This window comes from Pecten maximus, chromosome 4, assembly GCF_902652985.1.
Source record: "Pecten maximus chromosome 4, xPecMax1.1, whole genome shotgun sequence".
Classification (NCBI taxonomy): domain Eukaryota; kingdom Metazoa; phylum Mollusca; class Bivalvia; order Pectinida; family Pectinidae; genus Pecten; species Pecten maximus.
The window spans coordinates 5,512,222-5,534,916 of NC_047018.1; the positions used below are offsets into that span (position 1 = coordinate 5,512,222).

At 37.3% G+C, this 22,695-nt stretch overlaps 1 protein-coding gene across 1 annotated transcript in view; it reads left to right on the forward strand.

Annotated features, from left to right (window-relative positions):
• Positions 1-22,695, forward strand: part of LOC117324856 (receptor-type tyrosine-protein phosphatase S-like) — a 168,629-nt gene that overhangs the window by 106,580 nt on the left and 39,354 nt on the right. Inside the window, 10 exon segments of the mRNA XM_033880684.1 lie at positions 5,440-5,531; positions 7,337-7,592; positions 9,112-9,344; positions 9,523-9,592; positions 10,543-10,649; positions 10,807-10,999; positions 11,379-11,469; positions 17,526-17,739; positions 17,741-17,794; positions 22,197-22,242. Of these exon segments, the coding sequence (XP_033736575.1) occupies positions 5,440-5,531; positions 7,337-7,592; positions 9,112-9,344; positions 9,523-9,592; positions 10,543-10,649; positions 10,807-10,999; positions 11,379-11,469; positions 17,526-17,739; positions 17,741-17,794; positions 22,197-22,242 (1,356 nt within the window).

Consider the following 22,695-nt stretch of genomic DNA (forward strand, 5'->3'; position numbering starts at 1 on the left):
GTTAGGGACGTTAGTTATTATAGATACACCCGTGTTAGGGACGTTAGTTATTATAGATACACCAGTGTTAGGGACGTTAGTTATTATATATACAACAGTGTTAGGGACGTGTAAACTGGTTATTATAGATACACCAGTGTTAGGGACGTTAGTTATTATAGATACACCAGTGTTAGGGACGTAAGTTATTATAGATACACCAGTGTTAGGGACGTTAGTTATTATAGATACACCAGTGTTAGGGACGTTAGTTATTATAGATACACCAGTGTTAGGGACGTTAGTTATTATAGATACACCAGTGTTAGGGACGTTAGTTATTATAGATACACCAGTGTTAGGGACGTTAGTTATTATAGATACACCCCTGTTAGGGACGTTAGTTATTATATATACACCAGTGTTATGGACGTTAGTTATTATAGATACACCAGTGTTAGGGACGTTAGTTATTATAGATACACCAGTGTTAGGGACGTGTAAACTGGTTATTATAGATACACCAGTGTTAGGGACGTTAGTTATTATAGATACACCAGTGTTAGGGACGTTAGTTATTATAGATACACCAGTGTTAGGGACGTTAGTTATTATAGATACACCCGTGTTAGGGACGTTAGTTATTATAGATACACCAGTGTTAGGGACGTTAGTTATTATAGATACACCCGTGTTAGGGACGTTAGTTATTATAGATACACCAGTGTTAGGGACGTTAGTTATTATATATACACCAGTGTTAGGGACGTTAGTTATTATATATACACCAGTGTTAGGGACGTTAGTTATTATAGATACACCCGTGTTAGGGACGTTAGTTATTATAGATACACCAGTGTTAGGGACTTGTAAACTGGTTATTATAGATACACCAGTGATAGGGACGTTAGTTATTATAGATACACCAGTGTTAGGGACGTTAGTTATTATAGATACACCAGTGTTAGGGACGTTAGTTATTATAGATACACCAGTGTTAGGGACGTTAGTTATTATAGATACACCAGTGTTAGGGACGTGTAAACTGGTTATTATAGATACACCAGTGTTAGGGACGTTAGTTATTATAGATACACCCGTGTTAGGGACGTTAGTTATTATAGATACACCAGTGTTAGGGACGTTAGTTATTATAGATACACCAGTGTTAGGGACGTTAGTTATTATAGATACACCAGTGTTAGGGACGTTAGTTATTATAGATACACCAGTGTTAGGGACGTTAGTTATTATAGATACACCAGTGTTAGGGACGTTAGTTATTATAGATACACCAGTGTTAGGGACGTTAGTTATTATAGATACACCCCTGTTAGGGACGTTAGTTATTATAGATACACCAGTGTTAGGGACGTTAGTTATTATAGATACACCAGTGATAGGGACGTGTAAACTGGTTATTATAGATACACCAGTGTTAGGGACGTTAGTTATTATAGATACACCAGTGTTAGGGACGTTAGTTATTATAGATACACCAGTGTTAGGGACGTTAGTTATTATAGATACACCCGTGTTAGGGACGTTAGTTATTATAGATACACCAGTGTTAGGGACGTTAGTTATTATATATACAACAGTGTTAGGGACGTGTAAACTGGTTATTATAGATACACCAGTGTTAGGGACGTTAGTTATCATAGATACACCAGTGTTAGGGACGTTAGTTATTATAGATACACCAGTGTTAGGGACGTGTAAACTGGTTATTATAGATACACCCGTGTTAGGGCCGTTAGTTATTATAGATACACCAGTGTTAGGGACGTGTAAACTGGTTATTATAGATACACCCGTGTTAGGGACGTTAGTTATTATAGATACACCAGTGTTAGGGACGTTAGTTATTATAGATACACCAGTGTTAGGGACGTTAGTTATTATAGATACACCAGTGATAGGGACGTTAGTTATTATAGATACACCAGTGTTAGGGACGTTAGTTATTATAGATACACCAGTGATAGGGACGTTAGTTATTATAGATACACCAGTGTTAGGGACGTGTAAACTGGTTATTATAGATACACCAGTGTTAGGGACGTGTAAACTGGTTATTATAGATACACCAGTGTTAGGGACGTTAGTTATTATAGAGTTAGTTATTATAGATACACCAGTGTTAGGGACGTTAGTTATTATAGATACACCAGTGTTAGGGACGTTAGTTATTATAGATACATCAGTGTTAGGGACGTTAGTTATTATAGATACACCCGTGTTAGGGACGTGTAAACTGGTTATTATAGATACACCAGTGTTAGGGACGTTAGTTATTATAGATACACCAGTGTTAGGGACGTTAGTTATTATAGATACACCAGTGTTTGGGACGTTAGTTATTATAGATACACCAGTGTTTGGGACGTTAGTTATTATAGATACACCAGTGTTAGGGACGTTAGTTATTATAGATACACCAGTGTTAGGGACGTTAGTTATTATAGATACACCCGTGTTAGGGACGTGTAAACTGGTTATTATAGATACACCAGTGTTAGGGACGTTAGTTATTATATATACAACAGTGTTAGGGACGTGTAAACTGGTTATTATAGATACACCAGTGTTAGGGACGTTAGTTATTATAGATACACCAGTGTTAGGGACGTTAGTTATTATAGATACACCAGTGTTTGGGACGTTAGTTATTATAGATACACCAGTGTTAGGGACGTTAGTTATTATAGATACGCCAGTGTTAGGGACGTTAGTTATTATATATACACCAGTGTTAGGGACGTTAGTTATTATAGATACACCAGTGTTAGGGACGTTAGTTATTATAGATACACCAGTGTTAGGGACGTTAATTATTATAGATACACCAGTGTTAGGGACGTTAGTTATTATAGATACACCAGTGTTAGGGACGTTAGTTATTATAGATACAGCAGTGTTAGGGACGTTAGTTATTATAGATACACCCGTGTTAGGGACGTTAGTTATTATAGATACACCAGTGTTAGGGACGTTAGTTATTATAGATACACCCGTGTTAGGGACGTTAGTTATTATAGATACACCAGTGTTAGGGACGTTAGTTATTATATATACACCAGTGTTAGGGACGTTAGTTATTATAGATACACCCGTGTTAGGGACGTTAGTTATTATAGATACACCAGTGTTAGGGACTTGTAAACTGGTTATTATAGATACACCAGTGATAGGGACGTTAGTTATTATAGATACACCAGTGTTAGGGACGTTAGTTATTATAGATACACCAGTGTTAGGGACGTTAGTTATTATAGATACACCAGTGTTAGGGACGTTAGTTATTATAGATACACCAGTGTTAGGGACGTTAGTTATTATAGATACACCAGTGATAGGGACGTGTAAACTGGTTATTATAGATACACCAGTGTTAGGGACGTTAGTTATTATAGATACACCAGTGTTAGGGACGTTAGTTATTATAGATACACCAGTGTTAGGGACGTTAGTTATTATAGATACACCAGTGTTAGGGACGTTAGTTATTATAGATACACCAGTGTTAGGGACGTTAGTTATTATAGATACACCAGTGTTAGGGACGTTAGTTATTATAGATACATCAGTGTTAGGGACGTGTAAACTGGTTATTATAGATACACCCGTGTTAGGGACGTAAGTTATTATAGATACACCAGTGTTAGGGACGTTAGTTATTATAGATACACCAGTGTTAGGGACGTTAGTTATTGTAGATACACCAGTGTTAGGGACGTTAGTTATTATAGATACACCCGTGTTAGGGACGTTAGTTGTTATAGATACACCAGTGTTAGGGACGTTAGTTATTATAGATACACCAGTGTTAGGGACGTTAGTTATTATAGATACACCAGTGTTAGGGACGTTAGTTATTATAGATACACCAGTGTTAGGGACGTTAGTTATTATAGATACACCAGTGTTAGGGACGTTAGTTATTATAGATACACCAGTGTTAGGGACGTTAGTTATTATAGATACACCAGTGTTAGGGACGTTAGTTATTATAGATACAGCAGTGTTAGGGACGTTAGTTATTATAGATACACCAGTGTTAGGGACGTTAGTTATTATAGATACACCAGTGTTAGTTATTATAGATACACCAGTGTTAGTTATTATAGATACACCAGTGTTAGGGACGTTAGTTATTATAGATACAGCAGTGTTAGGGACGTTAGTTATTATAGATACAGCAGTGTTAGGGACGTGTAAACTGGTTATTATAGATACACCAGTGTTAGGGACGTTAATTATTATAGATACACCCGTGTTAGGGACGTTAGTTATTATAGATACACCAGTGTTAGGGACGTTAGTTATTATAGATACACCCGTGTTAGGGACGTGTAAACTGGTTATTATAGATACACCAGTGTTAGGGACGTTAGTTATCATAGATACACCAGTGTTAGGGACGTTAGTTATTATAGATACGCCAGTGTTAGGGACGTTAGTTATTATAGATACATCAGTGTTAGGGACGTTAGTTATTATATATACACCAGTGTTAGGGACGTTAGTTATTATAGATACACCAGTGTTAGGGACGTTAGTTATTATAGATACACCAGTGTTAGGGACGTTAGTTATTATAGATACACCAGTGTTAGGGACGTGTAAACTGGTTATTATAGATACACCAGTGTTAGGGACGTTAGTTATCATAGATACACCAGTGTTAGGGACGTTAGTTATTATAGATACGCCAGTGTTAGGGACGTTAGTTATTATAGATACACCAGTGTTAGGGACGTGTAAACTGGTTATTATAGATACACCAGTGTTAGGGACGTTAGTTATTATAGATACACCAGTGTTAGGGACGTTTGTTATTATAGATACGCCAGTGTTAGGGACGTTAGTTATTATAGATACACCAGTGTTAGGGACGTTAGTTATTATAGATACACCAGTGTTAGGGACGTTAGTTATTATAGATACACCAGTGTTAGGGACGTTAGTTATTATAGATACACCAGTGTTAGGGACGTTAGTTATTATAGATACACCAGTGTTAGGGACGTGAGTTATTATAGATATACCAGTGTTAGGGACGTTAGTTATTATAGACACCAGTGTTAGGGGCGTTAGTTATTATAGATACTTATTACGCATTCCTTTAGTTTTTACATTCTGGCGAAGGAAAAACGTTTCTACGATCAAATCTTCCCTCTGTAGAACTGACGGGAGACGCCTGCCTGCTACATGTCTTGAAATATATATCAAATAAACCAGATTATGTATGTTTTTGGTTAAGTATTACAAGTGCCTGCATTACAGAGTCCTAATAAACAATGGGTTTATTTTACGGGGAACAGAAGCGTGGTACCTACGTCTCCGACAATTACAAAGAGAATCTCGATAAAGGGCTCCTTATCGATATGACATGGTACATGTTTCTAAAACGCGTTTAACTTATATTTGTTATTAAATCTAAACGTCTATTTGTAGCTCCTGAGCTTCCGCCGATTTTGAGGACGGTTACGTCTGGGTTTGAATTCAACAGTTCCTTCCCGCAAACCGAGCTCGTGGTTACTTGGAAGGTAATATTCGGTCAGGTGTTGTTTTATGTATAATTGCTGTTTACCGCGATTTAAATCTGAAACTGTTAACTCGCATATTTTTAGCCCACCATCATCAGATGGTGGGCTATTCAAATCGCCCTGCGTCCGTGGTCCGTCGTCCGTCCGTCCGTCCCTCCGTCCGTCCGTCCGTCCGTCCCTCCGTCCGTCCGTAAACAATTCTTGTTATCGCTAATCCTCAGAAAGTACTGAAGGGATCTTTCTCAAATTTCATATGTGGGTTCCCCTTGGTGCCTAGTTATGCATATTGCATTTTGAGACCAATCGGAAAACAACATGGCCGACAGGCAGCCATCTTGGATTTTGATAATTGAAGTTTGTTATCGCTATTTCTGAGAAAGTACTGAAGGGATCTTTCTCAAATTTCATATGTAGGTTCCCCTTGGTGCCTAGTTATGCATATTGCATTTTGAGACCAATCGGAAAACAACATGGCCGACAGGCAGCCATCTTGGATTTTGATAATTGAAGTTTGTTATCGCTATTTCTGAGAAAGTACTGAAGGGATCTTTCTCAAATTTCATATGTAGGTTCCCCTTGGTGCCTAGTTATGCATATTGCATTTTGAGACCAATCGGAAAACAACATGGCCGACAGGCAGCCATCTTGGATTTTGACAATTGAAGTTTGTTATCGCTATTTCTGAGAAAGTACTGAAAGGATCTTTCTCAAATTACATATGTAGGTTCCCCTTGGTGCCTAGGTATGCATATTGCATTTTGAGACCTATCGGAAAACAACATGGCCGACAGGCAGCCATCTTGGATTTTGACAATTGAAGTTTGTTATCGCTATTTCTCAGAAAGTACTGAAGGGATCTTTCTCAAATTTCATATATAGGTTCCCCTTGGTGCCTAGTTATGCATATTGCATTTTGAGACCTATCGGAAAACAACATGGCCGACAGGCAGCCATTTTAGATTTTGACAATTAAAGTTTGTTATTGCTATTTCTCAGAAAGTACTGAAGGGATCTTTCTCAAATTTTGATATGTAGGTTCCCCTCAGTGCCTTTTTATGCATATTGCATTTTGAGACTAAACGTAAAAAAAACATGGCCGACAGGCAGCCATCTTGGATTTTGACAATTGAAGTTTGTTATCGCTATTTTTGAGAAAGTACTGAAGGGATCTTTCTCAAACATTTTTGTAAGTTCCCCTTGGTCTGTAGTTCTGCATATTGCATCTTGGGACCAATAGGAAAACAACATGGCCGACAGGCAGCCATCTTGGATTTTGACAATTGAAGTTTGTTATCGCTATTTATCATTTGTAGGTTGCCCTCTGTGCCTAGTTATGCATATTGGATTTTGAGACCAGTCAGAAAACAACCTGCCCGACAGGCAGCCATCTTGTATTTTGACAATTGAAGTTTGTTATCGCTATTTTACAGAAGGTACTGAAGGGATCTTTTTCAAATTTCATATGTAGGTTCCCCTTGGTCCCTGGTGTTGCATTTTGGGACCAATCCGAAAACAACAGACAGCTTTTATCGCTAAATCTTAAATTTTATATATAGGTTCCCCTTGTTTGAAAAGTACTAGAGGGCTGTTTCTGAATTTACACAGATTAGTAAGACTTAGAAGAAGGGAAAAGTAGAGAAAAGATCAATCTGACATGGAACCTATAAAGATCATTCAATGGTGGGCGCCAAGATCCCTCTGGGATCTCTTGTTTCACATTCAAATAACTTCTGGAAGATGAAGTCATGGAATTTATCACCAAGCTACTAAAATGACGACAAAATATGTCATAACGTTTGTTTCAGGATCCACCCCGATCTTCGTGGAACTGTGATAACATCAGTCAGTACCAGATCACCATCTCCAATGCGCAGCACGCGGGTAACAACCAGGCCGTGCACGTGTCTGGGGCCACGCCCCCTGGGTTGAATGGTGTGAAGAGCGCTTCCATATCGGACTTACAGCCGGCTACCGAGTACTGCGTGACAATGAGTTTCCAGAGCAACCATGATCAGTACAGTCCCGAATCAGAAAGGACATGTACATCCACGCCCAAAACAAGTACGTCCTGTTTGTACCACACCACTAAATCTAACCCATCATGTCTACAAAAAAAAGTTTCAGAAAATAAACTGCAAAATTGACAGAATCGTTGGACTAGTAACTGTTTTGTTCTATGTCATCCACTAGTGTGGTTGTTCTGATGCACAAATTATGCAATGGGGTATTGTTGGAAACACATTTTTGAACAAAACTGAAAATGTGTTTCCATGCGATAACCCAAGTTGCCTTGGGCCGATCTAACTCGAGCCTTGTGTAGTTTATTCCTTATACAATGTCCTCGTTATATAATGTCCTGGTTGTACTCGGTAATAAAGTAAATATCAAAATAAAACGCCATTTTGGTGTGTCTCCTGGAGTCACAAAACGAGTTGGGTGTCGCGAGTTTTGGAACACGTGTAAGATTTCAGCTCGCGTTTTATTCGATGCCTGATGTATCGGAGTGAAGAATCTAGCACGCTGAACAAATCTACTCGGCACGAACAGCAGTGGAGAGGACGCACGCAAAGATTTGACAAGATGAGGTTCACTTTAATTAGAATTACTGCGTGAAAATTTATGTGTCATTGTAATTACGATTGGGTCGATTAGCGTGCGCGTCGAGGCATTACGGGCATTCAGATTCCATTTCGACCCTCTTGTCAATAAATTTCATAACAAACTAGTTGCTCATTTTTGAACACCAGTATAAAACATCATTCTTCGCACTGAAAATGTGTTTCCGAGATTCGATGACAAGATTCGCATGCAAATTCCATTTAAACTTCTGGTCGATATCGAGTTATGAGCAGTGAGCACCTGTAAATCTCGTGTACAAAACAGCGTATTTGATGTTTCGCGGACGCCGGGGTTTGACGACAAAATTTGTTTGGGATGTAATTGCCTTCTTTAATGTCCCAGTCCAATTATGCTGCCATCTTATTGTTTATTTCCACGGAGATTATTAGCAAAGCTAAATGCTTTTCATGTATTTTATGATATTTTCGATCAATAAATCTTCCTGATATGAATTTTAAGCAAAAAAAAGTATTAGGATGATTAACACAGATGCTTACATTGTTCTGTGTTTTATATCACGACTTAAGTGGATCATTTAGCATGCATGATCCACATTAGATGATATTAAATAACGAGGACATTGTATAAAGTGGATTGATACACATATGATGATATTAAATAACGAGAACATTGTATAAAGTGGATTGATCCACATATGATGATATTGAATAACGAGGACATTGTATAAAGTGGATCACTTAGCATGCATGATCCACATATGATATTAGATAACGAGAACATTGTACAATGTTTAGCAAATATTTGTCCGTTGGCTTTGTTGACTATTCATACATTATGGAGCCACGCCCAAGAAAATCATTCCATTAACCACAGTAAAGAAACCAAATGAAAATAAAAAGTAATTCGAAGCAAACTACAAAAAAATAGTCATTGATTTGAACAAATTCATACAATGGCGTGGTATTATGGCTTCCGTTTAACACATTACACTGTGTTTCAGCACCGTCAGCCCCACGAAATGTTAGATTGATCAGACGAACCAGTAACAGTGTGACTTTGTCCTGGGAGAAACCTTTCCGCCCTCCGACTGACGTCATGAGGTACAATCTGGGCATCTGGAAAACGGACAGTCGAGAGTTTACTACAAAAACTGGAAAGGAAGTGACGTCATCAGCGGCTGTGGTTGCTCATACACTAGAAGACCTTGACTCCTTTACTAATTACAGCATCGAGGTAAACTGCGTACTGTATATCAATGATCTGTAAGAAAACAATTATATCACTGTTAAACAACACATACAATTTAATTTTAAAATTCTACCGAAAACAACCGAAGTAAGTTGATTGATCATGTTTCACGTTTTTTATTTCGTTTGCATTGAAGAAGCTTCTTTCATTTACTTTGTTGAAGATCCGAGCGGTAAATTCTGCTGGCGACGGAGATCCAAGTCCTATCTTTGTCGTTGCTACAGAGGAGGGCCGTAAGTAGACATAAAGTGAAGGTGATAGATGTGTTCTGTAAGATATATTGTTGTGCGGAATCGGACTCGACCATGTCCTGTTTCCAACTGTCCATCGTTTTAGTGCGGAGTTCTTTCTCCTCCAATAAAAGCTCCAGAACACTTCATTATGTTTAATGAAATATTAATATCTGGTTGTAAATACAAAATGGTTCTATGGACTGGTTCCTATTTCATGAGTATACGGTAACTACCGTACATACCATGACTTTTACCTCTTCTCAAGTTCATACCTTATCCATAGTAATAATATTTAATCATAGAATTATTCCATCAATCGATTATCAAATCAGTAGACTGTTTTCTGTATCGATGTCTTACCATTAAATCTAAACTGCCAACCCACAAGTTTTTTTTTCATCGCCTTGACCTCAGATAGTAATCAGAAATGGAATTCGGCTTTAAAACTTATTAACTTATTATTCGGCTTTAAAACATGTTATAAACTATGAAATGGGACATTATGAACTTGTTTAATATTATAGACTGATTTAAAATGTCTTGAGCAGCTTTCCTGACGTACCAACATGAATAGGTCATAACGTTTGATATGTTCACATGTACCTTACTGTACACATGTACCTTACTGTACACATGTTCTTACTGTACACATGTACCTTACTGGAGTGAAATTATATCGATTTCGTTGACGTATATAACCCAGATTGACATGTAAAGTATTTGTGTTAATGTTGGTGTCTTCTATTTACTGCTAGGAATCCTGGTAAATAAAGTCTGTAGTTTACTAGGATGAAGACATAAATGTACCTGTAATGTTAAAATCAATTTTTACCTTCAAAATAGCACGGTAAGTCATCAGGTTTATGTTTTAATTTGATTGGATGAGACGGCGAAGATCCTATGAACCTTTATTAAAGTCACACGTTTTTATTTATTTTACCATTTTGCAGTACCCGGGCCCATTCAGAACTTCAGAAATATTTCAAAGACAGCCACGTCTATAGGCCTTATCTGGGAGGATTCCTCGTCCACCAACGGTCAGCTTCTGTCGTACCTGGTAAGTGTCATCTTGTGTAGCGGTTCATTGGCTGTCCTATCAATCACGTCATATTGTGTAATGATAATCCGACCAGGTGATCGATACAGGCCCTCTGGGCCTCCTGTTTGTAATGATAATCCAGGTACTGAATTAGTTAACTCTTTTCTCTCTGTAGTTGTCCTGTTTCCCTGTCGAATCTATGTCCGCTGCCCCTGACCAGCACCGTGAAGTCAATGTCCGTCCCAGTGTACACCGCCATACCTTTAGTAACTTGGTACCGGCCACCAAGTACCTCTGTAGTATCCATACAAGTACCAACAAGGGACCTGGTCCGTCCACGCGGATAGCGGTCTGGACAAAACCGTTAGGTAAGGCTGTTATTCTGTTGAATGTTTGTGTCGGTATTCTATCCATATGTTTGTCCTCTCCTCATTCAACGTTTTTTTTAAGAGGAGAAGATAATGACAATGCCAGTTGTTTATTCTCCCTGACTGTTAATAGGACGTTAAACAAAAAACAAACCAAACAAACCAAATTATTCTCGTAAACAGTACAGTGCCTGTATACGAATACAAACAAATGGATAACAATAATACATGGTAAAAACAGGACGGATACAATAGATGGAGACCTGTCAGGGGACAAGTTTTAATATTGGAATCTGCCTAATTAAGACGTGTTTATGATTGAAATTAGCAAATTATTATATTGGAATCGACCTAATTAATGTTTCTCTGTTTATTGCAGACCCTAAGGAACCTCCTACCCCGAACATCATTGACCACACAGACACGACGGTGACGGTGCAGTTGAGAGCGTCACCGGACAAAACCATTAGGTGAGAACTTGCTCCCCATTCCGGACCAGAACGTTGACGAACATTGTGGCTGGTTATGTCGGGGTTTATACTAGTAATGATGTACTTTGGTACAGACACCCGTCAGTAGGTATTGTCTATACTCTCGGGGCATTAGGTGATGTCGACACAATCATTGCGGTGTACTTCCACGCTGGGATCTAATCCAATACCAGTCGGGTAACATCAGCCACAATAGATGAAGCAGCTCCCCTAGCTATCACTCGGATTACACAATGCATTATAGATACACATTTTCCTATATAATTGAAATGTATTGAATAAGTTCCGATCAATAATCACGTGTTATACACCTACTTGTTGATGTATAATATACAGGAGGATTCCTGTGACCTGATATTCTACTGCTCAAAATATATAACATTCCACTCTCCCAATATATAACATTCCACTCTCCCAATATATAACATTCCACTCTCCCAATATATAACATCCCACTCTCCCAATATATAACATTCCACTCTCCCAATATATAACATTCCACTCTCCGAATATATATCATTCAACTCTCCCAATATATAACACTCCACTCTCCCAATATATAACATTCCACTCTCCCAATATATAACATCCCAATCTCCCAATATATAACATCCCACTCTCCCAATATATAACATTCCACTTTCCCAATATATAACATTCCACTCTCCCAATATATAACATTCCACTCTCCCAATATATAACATTCCACTCTCCCAATATATAACATTCCACTCTCCCAATATATAACATTCCACTCTCCCCATATATAACATTCCACTCTCCCAATATATAACATTCCACTCTCCCAATATATAACATTCCACTCTCCCAATATATAACATTCCACTCTCCCAATATATAACATCCCAATCTCCCAATATATAACATCCCAATCTCCCAATATATAACATTCCATTCTCCCAATATATAACATTTCATTCTCCCAATATATAACATTCCACTCTCCCAATATATAACATTTCACTCTCCCAATATATAACATTCCACTCTCCCAATATATTATAACATTCCCCTTTCCCAATATATAACATTTCATTCTCCCAATATATAACATTTCATTCTCCCAATATATAACATTTCATTCTCCCAATATATAACATTCCACTCTCCCAATATATAACATCCCACTCTCCCAATATATAACATCCCACTCTCCCAATATAACATTTCACTCTCCCAATATATAACATTCCATTCTTCCAATATATTATAACACCCCACTCTCCCAATATATTATAACATTCCACTCTCCCAATATATAACATTTCATTCTCCCAATATATAACATCCCACTCTCCCAATATATAACATCCCACTCTCCCAATACATAGCATTCCACTCTCCCAATATATAACATTCCACTCTCCCAATATATAACATCCCACTCTCCCAATATATAACATTCAACTCTCCCAATATATAACATTTCATTCTCCCAATATATAACATTTCATTCTCCCAATATATAACATTCCACTCTCCCAATATATAACATTCCACTCTCCCAATATATAATCCCACTCTCCCAATATATAGCATCCCACTCTCCCAATATATAACATCCCACTCTCCCAATATATAACATCCCACTCTCCCAATACATAGCATTCCACTCTCCCAATATATAACATTCCACTCTCCCAATATATAACATCCCACTCTCCCAATATATAACATTCAACTCTCCCAATATATAACATTTCATTCTCCCAATATATAACATTTCATTCTCCCAATATATAACATTCCACTCTCCAAATATATAACATTCCACTCTCCCAATATATGATCCCACTCTCCCAATATATAGCATCCCACTCTCCCAATATATAGCATTCCACTCCCCCAATATATAACATTCCACTCTCCTAATATATAACATTCCACTCTCCCAATATATAACATCTCACTCTCCCAATATATAACATCCCACTCTCCCAATATATAACATTCCACTTTCCCAATATATAACATTCCACTCTCCCAATATATAACATTCCACTCTCCCAATATATAACATTCCACTCTCCCAATATATAACATTCCACTCTCCCCATATATAACATCCCACTCTCCCAATATATAACATTCCACTCTCCCAATATATAACATCCCACTCTCCCAATATATAACATTCCACTCTCCCAATATATAACATTCCATTCTCCCAATATATAACATTTCATTCTCCCAATATATAACATTCCACTCTCCAACTATATAACATTCCACTCTCCCAATATATAACACCCCACTCTCCCAATATATTATAACATTCCCCTCTCCCAATATATAACATTTCATTCTCCCAATATATAACATTCCACTCTCCCAATATATAACATTCCACTCTCCCAATATATGACATCCCACTCTCCCAATATATAACATCCCACTCTCCCAATATATAACATCCCACTCTCCCAATACATAGCATTCCACTCTCCCAATATATAACATTCCACTCTCCCAATATATAACATCCACTCTCCCAATATATAACATTCCACTCTCCCAATATATAACATTCCACTCTCCCAATATATAACATTCCACTCTCCCAATATATAACATTCCACTCTCCCAATATATAACATTCCACTCTCCCCAATATATAACATCCCACTCTCCCAATATATAACATTCCACTCTCCCAATATATAACATCCCACTCTCCCAATATATAACATTCCACTCTCCCAATATATAGCATTCCACTCCCCCAATATATAACATCCCACTCTCCCAATATATAACATCCCACTCCCCCAATATATAACATTCCACTCTCCCAATATATAACATCCCACTCTCCCAATACATAGCATCCCACTCTCCCAATATATAACATCCACTCTCCCAATATATAACATTCCACTCTCCCAATATATAACATTCCACTCTCCCAATATATAACATCCCACTCTCCCAATATATAACATTCCACTCTCCCAATATATAACATCCCACTCTCCCAATATATAACATTCCACTCTCCCAATATATAACACCCCACTCCCCCAATATATAACATTCAACTCTCCCAATATATAACATTCCACTCTCCCAATATATAACCTTCCATTCTCCCAATATATTACATTTCATTCTCCCAATATATAACATTCCACTCTCCAACTATATAACATTCCACTCTCCCAATATATAACATTCAACTCTCCCAATATAATATAACATCCCACTCTCCCAATATATAACATTCCACTCTCCCAATATATAACATTCCACTCTCCCAATATATAACTCCCCACTCCCCCAATATATAACATTCAACTCTCCCAATATATTATAACATCCCACTCTCCCAATATATAACATTCAACTCTCCCAATATATAACATTCCACTCTCCCAATATATAACATTCCACTCTCCCAATATATAACTCCCCACTCCCCCAATATATAACATTCAACTCTCCCAATATATTATAACATTCCACTCTCCCAATATATATCATTCCACTCTCCCAATATATTACATTCCATTCTCCCAATATATAACACTCACTCTCCCAATATATAACACTCACTCTCCCAATATATAACATTCCACTCTCCCAATATATAACATCCCACTCTCCCAATATATAACATCCCACTCTCCCAATATATAACATCCCACTCTCCCAATATATAACATTCCACTCTCCCAATATATAACATTCCACTCTCCCAATAGATAACATTCCACTCTCCCAATATATAACATTCCACTCTCCCAATATATAGCATCCCACTCTCCCAATATATAACATCCCACTCTCCCAATATATAACATTCCACTCTCCCAATATATAACATCCCACTCTCCCAATATATAACATTCCACTCTCCCAATATATAACATTCCACTCTCCCAATATATAACATTCCACTCTCCCAATATATAACATCCCACTCTCCCAATATATAACATTCCACTGTCCAAATATATAGCATCCCACTCTCCCAATATATAGCATCCCACTCTCCCAATATATAACATCCCACTCTCCCAATATATAACATTCCACTCTCCCAATATATAACATCCCACTCTCCCAATATATAACATTCCACTCTCCCAATATATAACATTCCACTCTCCCAATATATAACATTCCACTCTCCCAATATATAACATCCCACTCTCCCAATATATAACATTCCACTCTCCAAATATATAGCATCCCACTCTCCCAATATATAACATTCCACTCTCCCAATATATAACATTCCACTCTCCCAATATATAACATTCCACTCTCCCAATATATAACATTCCATTCTCCCAATATATTACATTTCATTCTCCCAATATATAACATTCCACTCTCCAACTATATAACATTCCACTCTCCCAATATATAACATCCCACTCTCCCAATATATAACATTCCACTCTCCCAATATATAACATTCCACTCTCCCAATATATAACATTTCATTCTCCCAATATATAACATTCCACTCTCCCAATATATAACATTTCACTCTCCCAATATATAACATTCCATTCTTCCAATATATTATAACATTCCACTCTCCTAATATATTATAACATTACACTCTTCCAATATATTATAACATTCCACTCTCCCAATATATAACATCCCACTCTCCCAATATATAACATTCCACTCTCCAAATATATAGCATCCCACTCTCCCAATATATAGCATCCCACTCTCCCCAATATATAACATCCCACTCTCCCAATATATAACATTCCACTCTCCCAATATATAACATCCCACTCTCCCAATATATAACATTCCACTCTCCCAATATATAACATTCCACTCTCCCAATATATAACATTCCACTCTCCCAATATATAACATTCCACTCTCCCAATATATAACATTCCATTCTTCCAATATATTATAACATTCCACTCTCCCAATATATTATTACATTACACTCTTCCAATATATTATAACATTCCACTCTCCCAATATATAACATTCCACTCTCCCAATATATTATAACATTCCATTATAACATTCAACTGTCCAAATATACTGAACGTGGTACAGACTACACACATTACGGATCATTGTGCTAAGTGTCCCATACATACACGGAAGCTGATTTGTACCATCACTGTTAGATATGCCTTAGGAGCTGACATTATACAGAATATGTATCGTGTTTGGGAGAAAGTCAAGTGGAAATTCTAACTGTGATCGATTCTGTTTGAATTGGGCGTGGTCACTCCTGATATGCTGGCGCCAAACGTCAACTAAGCCGAATTTTAGACAGAGAATGTCTTCATATAGGAAGGGGTTTCAAAATCCAAACAGTGTGATTATGTTTTGATAAAATGACATGTATTACACGATTATTGGTCTTTTTTAAAGTGTTTTATCTTCGGTTTGTCAGATATCATTGCAAATAATGAAATAATGGAAAATGGATACAAAAACTTAAATGGTATTGACATTTATATTTGAGAATGTTCTAGGAAATGTTACTCCCCCGCACAAGTTTCTGACAAGTCGATAAGGCTATCACTCAGGAGGGTGATGGATGGGGTACATCAGGAACATTATCTCTACAAAATGACCAAACCATTTGTCTTGACGATAATATCAAGTGATTTCCATAGAAAATGTGAATATTAAGATGGGACAATCCAACGACCTTCATATGAAATGATCGCCAATCGTGAAAGTGGACATGTTTAATGTACACTAAACGCGAAACTCAATGGCAAGCATTCAACCCATCACAACGCCCAAAAGATCACTTTTATAGAGACATTTAGTTTTGATATTGACAAAAAATTATAAAAAAAATAAACAAAAATATAGCCAGATTTAATACTGACGAACGATTCTTTTTGTGATCAAATCTTACAGATGAGGCAATGCTTTCAGTGACATACATTTGTATTTGCTTTCAATGAATCAAACTATCTCAGTTTAAACCAAACTATCTTAGATAAAAACAACCTATCTTAGTTAAAACCAAACTATCTCAGATAAAATGTTTTTTTTTTTTTTTGCAGCTTTTACCGTGTTATTGTTGAAAATATAAGTTCGGGCCGTGTGATCAAAAGGAGCATTCCGGACCGCGTTCGCCATGTTGGTTCCGACTTTTACGAAGCTCGTACCCAGGGAATAGGGGCTTATATTGCGGCTGAACTGGTCGCTGACCAACTGAATGCCCCCTTCGTCGTCGGCGACAATAAAACGTATCTGGGATTTTACAACGCCCCTTTAGTCCCCTACTCAGAACTACGACATCTGGTATGGAGCCTTCTCTAACGTTGACGGGGTAAGTCCGGTTTACATCGCATGCTGGGATGGGGAAAATGTGATCATTTATTTCATTTTACATACATGTTAGATTGTGTTACTAAGTGTCAACATAAAAAGAGCAATGTCACGTGTAACAAAATGTTAACATAAACACATATAACAATGTCACGTGTAACAGTGTTAACATAAACACATATAACAATTTCACGTGTAACTAAATGTTAACACAAGCTCAAGATGCGATGAAAATAAAATGGAATTTAAATATAAGACGGCTATAATTTAATTCATAGATGCAGTCGTTGTTATTGATGAACGACGTTCACTAATTCACCAATCAACTATATATCAATCCATCACACTCACAAATAGGACATTTCACGTTAATTGTATAACAATGTTCTCTCTAAAGCCATTAATACCTCTATTGGCTGCTGCTCAAGTTTAGACTGAATAATGTCAAATGAACAATAGCTATAGTTTTGAAATAGTGAAATTGAATAAATTTTGATTAAGTCAAATGAAACGTTTCGTTTGATGGAATTAAAAAGCGATTTGTAGTTTATCCTGCATACCCGAGACATATATCAGCGAGTTTCTCCGACATGATTACACTCGTATATTGTGTATTCAGCAATTCAAACAGACAGTCGGAAACATTTCAACATTAATCAAGTAGTTTATGACGAAGTTATGTTCAACTTTAATTATTAGGTTCTAAAAGCGATATTTATGCACGAAGAAAACAAACAAATTGGTTTGTTAATTTAAGGTACTTAATTGTTCTGATGCACTCGGGGATACGGGAAATCTATAGAGGATCGATGGGGATGAAGATACACATTGAGAGTAACTGTTGATGATGGTACACATTGAGAGTAACTGTCGATGATGGTACACATTGAGAGTAACTGTCGATGATGGTACACATTGAGAGTAATTGTCGATGATGGTACACATTGAGAGTGACTATCGATGATGGTACACATTGAGAGTGACTGTCGATGATGGTACATATTGAGAGTAACTGTCGATGATGGTACACATTGAGAGTGACTGTCGATGACGGTACACATTGAGAGTGACTGTCGATGACGGTACACATTGAGAGTGACTGTCGATGATGGTACACATTGAGAGTGACTGTCGATGATGGTACATATTGAGAGTAACTGTCGATGATGGTACACATTGAGAGTGACTGTCGATGACGGTACACATTGAGAGTGACTGTCGATGATGGTACACATTGAGAGTGACTGTCGATGATGGTACATATTAAGAGTGACTATCGATGATGGTACACATTGAGAGTGACTGTCGATGATGGTACACATTGAGAGTGACTGTCGATGATGGTACATATTAAGAGTGACTATCGATGATGGCACAGATTGAGAGTAACTGTCGATGATGGTACACATTGAGAGTAAATATCGATGATGGTATATATTAAGAGTGACTGTCGATGATGGTACATGTAAAGAGTAACTGTCGATGATGATACATGTTAAGAGTGACTATCAATGATGGTACATATTAAGAGTGACTATCGATGATGGTACATGTTAAGAGTGACTATCGATGATGGTACACATTGAGAGTGACTGTCGATGATGGTACATATTAAGAGTGACTGTCGATGATGGTACACATTCAGAGTAACTCTCGATGATGGTACATGTTAAGAGTGACTGTCGATGATGGGGCATATTAAGAGTGACTGTCGATGATGGTACATATTAAGAGTGACTATCGATGATGGTACATGTTAAGAGTGACTATCGATGATTGTACATAATGAGAGTAACCTATTCACCTAAATCGAGCTATACCATTAATGTTCTGCAAGGAAAACCTTCACCTTAATCGAGCGATAGCTGTAACGTCCTCTAAGGAATTTATTCACCTAAATCGAGCTATACCAGTAATGTTCTATAATGAAAATATTCACCTAATCCAGCAATATCTGTAACGTTCTGTAAACATCTCGTTAGAAGCATATCCAACATAGAGCGATAATTTACCCCTAATCCAGCAATATCTGTAACGTTCTGTAAACATCTCGTTAGAAGCATATCCAACATAGAGCGATAATTTACCCCTAATCCAGCAATATCTGTAACGTTCTGTAAACATTTCGTTAGAAGCATATCCAACGTTGAGCGACAATTTACCCCTAATCTAGCAATATCTGTAACGTTCTGTAAACATCTCGTTAGAAGCATATCCAACATAGAGCGACAATTTACCCCTAATCTAGCAATATCTGTAACGTTCTGTAAACATTTCGTTAGAAGCATATCCAACGTTGAGCGATAATTTACCCCTAATCCAGCAATATCTGTAACGTTCTGTAAACATTTCGTTAGAAGTTTATCCAACGTTGAGCGATAATTTATACCATTTTAGTATCCTAATAAGCAATCATTAGAGCAGAGAAATATGAATGAGCATTGGTGTAAATTTACATCACTGAGCTAACACTCTGTAGGTGTCAGGCTGCCATGAAAGCACGCTCAGTAATCTTTGTCAGTTGTATTCCCAAAGGACGACTTCCTGTTGGTGTTCTCAGCGCCTTATATGACGTTCATTTATGAGCCAATAACACCCAGTGATCAATTTTCCCTTCCCGTTAACGTTGACAAAGTAGGACATTCCAGCCGAAAGTTATTTGTAACAATGAAAATATAAAGGGAAGTGTTGAAGACGCGGTTACTTTGCCACAGTCTTCGTAGCATTGTGAGTTCGGTGACACTTATTTAATGTATTTGAGAACGGCTTTGATTAATCTAACCGGCTCCAACGCCTTAAATTGAAAGTGTGGTTTAGTTTATTCTTGTTTTCAATTGACTGCATTTTTATTTTCGGTATTGAATAAAACTATTATTTTCTTTTTAATAATATTTTGCTGAGTTGAGAGTTATGTTCTCGGGAACTTGATTCTGATTTCCTCCATGATGACTAGAGGCTTCTGATATTTGACATACTGAAAATCGTTTCTCAGCATAACACTCGGACATAATCTAATCCGTTATTATTAATAGTGTGTAAGATTAACAATATTTATATGTAAATATTAATTATACATTTGAAACATTATTTGCTCTTCGTGTATGTGATTCCATTTTTTCAATTTATAGGTCATCTGACCCGAAGGGTCAGGATGACCTATAGTCATCATGCTTCGTCCGTCGTCGTGTGCCGTCCGCCGTGCGTAGACTTTTCACATTTCAAATCTTCTTCTCAAGTTCCACCAGTGGGATTGAGCTGAAACTTGCCTGAAATGATGCTGGGATGGTCCTGACCAAGTGTTGTTATTTTTCAAGTCGGTCAGAAATCCAAGATGGACGCCATGGCAACCATCTTGAAAAACACATTTTAAACTTCTTCTCCAGTTCCACTGGTGCAATTGAGCTGGAAATTGGTGAGGATGTTAAGGAAGGAGAGCCAATAAAGTGTTGTTATTTTTCGGCCTTCGTAAAAACTTTGACATGGTAGACACGGCGGCCATTTTGTAACATGATTGCGCAATCATGGTTTTCCTGAACAACACATATTTCAAACTTCTTCTCAAATTCCACCAGTGGGATTCAGCTCTAACTTGCCACAAATAATCCTGAGATGGTTCTGGCCAAGTGTTGTTATTTATTGGGTCAGTCAGAAATCCAAGATGGCCACCATGGCCAACAGTGCCACTAAACCTGCTACAGAGAATGCATACTACAATAGTATAAGGGTCTTTAATTTAGAGTCAGATGACCGTTAAGGCCCCTGGGCCTCTTGTTAATTTCAACATATTTTATCGACTGATATTAATATCAATATAGGATTGGACATCAGGCAGAGCCTATATAAGTCCTCTCCTTACATAAAACAGATATGTGATTGCACTATTGTGTACAATTGCATAAAGCTGCTATGAGTTTTTGTTTCCTGTCATTTGTCGAATCCTCCATTATCTGGCATACGCCACATGATGAGAATCTGAACCAGTCTATCTTATGTACACTTGTTCTTTGTCCTTGGATTTCGTATGACCCTAGTAGAAGTACTGATGTTTACAGTTAAATGTCTGTCGTGAGCGTTGTACATCTTGATCACATTAGTGTTTTTACAGTAGGATACATTGGAGATTTGATTGCTGGTGCCTCTCGTTTATCACTTTATTTCTGCATTATAGGAAACGTTTGGTGTTTGTTGTTATTTCAGTGTTATAGGAAACGTTTGGTGTTTGTTGTTATTTCAGCGTTATAGGAAACGTTTTATGTTTGTTGTTTTTAATGTTACGCATACTTCCCATAATACCATGATGGTGTTCACTTTACCCTCCTGTACGTTAGGTATCGTTTGTCGTGGAGCACGTGCATTTCTAATATTTCATCTTTTTATTTGTAATATTTTTTTGTCTGTTTCAGACGTTACGGAAATCATTCTCCAAAGCTGAGCGTACTGTAGGTGTTGGTAAGTAGTATAGTGAGTTATGACTTACCTCTATTATAGACAAGCGTAAGTAAGGCGAACAGAATGAACAGTTATGACTATTCTCTATAGCAAACCAGCGTACATTACTTGGTAAACAGTATATTAATGAACAGTTACGACTATTCTCTATATCAGACCAGCGTACAGTACTTGGTAAACAGTATATCAATGAACAGTTGTGACTATTCTCTATAGCCGACCAGCGTACAGTACTTGGTAAACAGTATATTAATGAACAGTTGTGACTATTCTCTATATCAGACCAGCGTACAGTACTTGGTAAACAGTATATCAATGAACAGTTGTGACTATTCTCTATAGCCGACCAGTGTACAGTACCTGGTAAATAGTAAATTAATGAAGAAGTGGTCTGATAGTGTTGTTTAGGGATGACATAGTATTAATACTATTCCACGTTTAATCTCGCGCCAA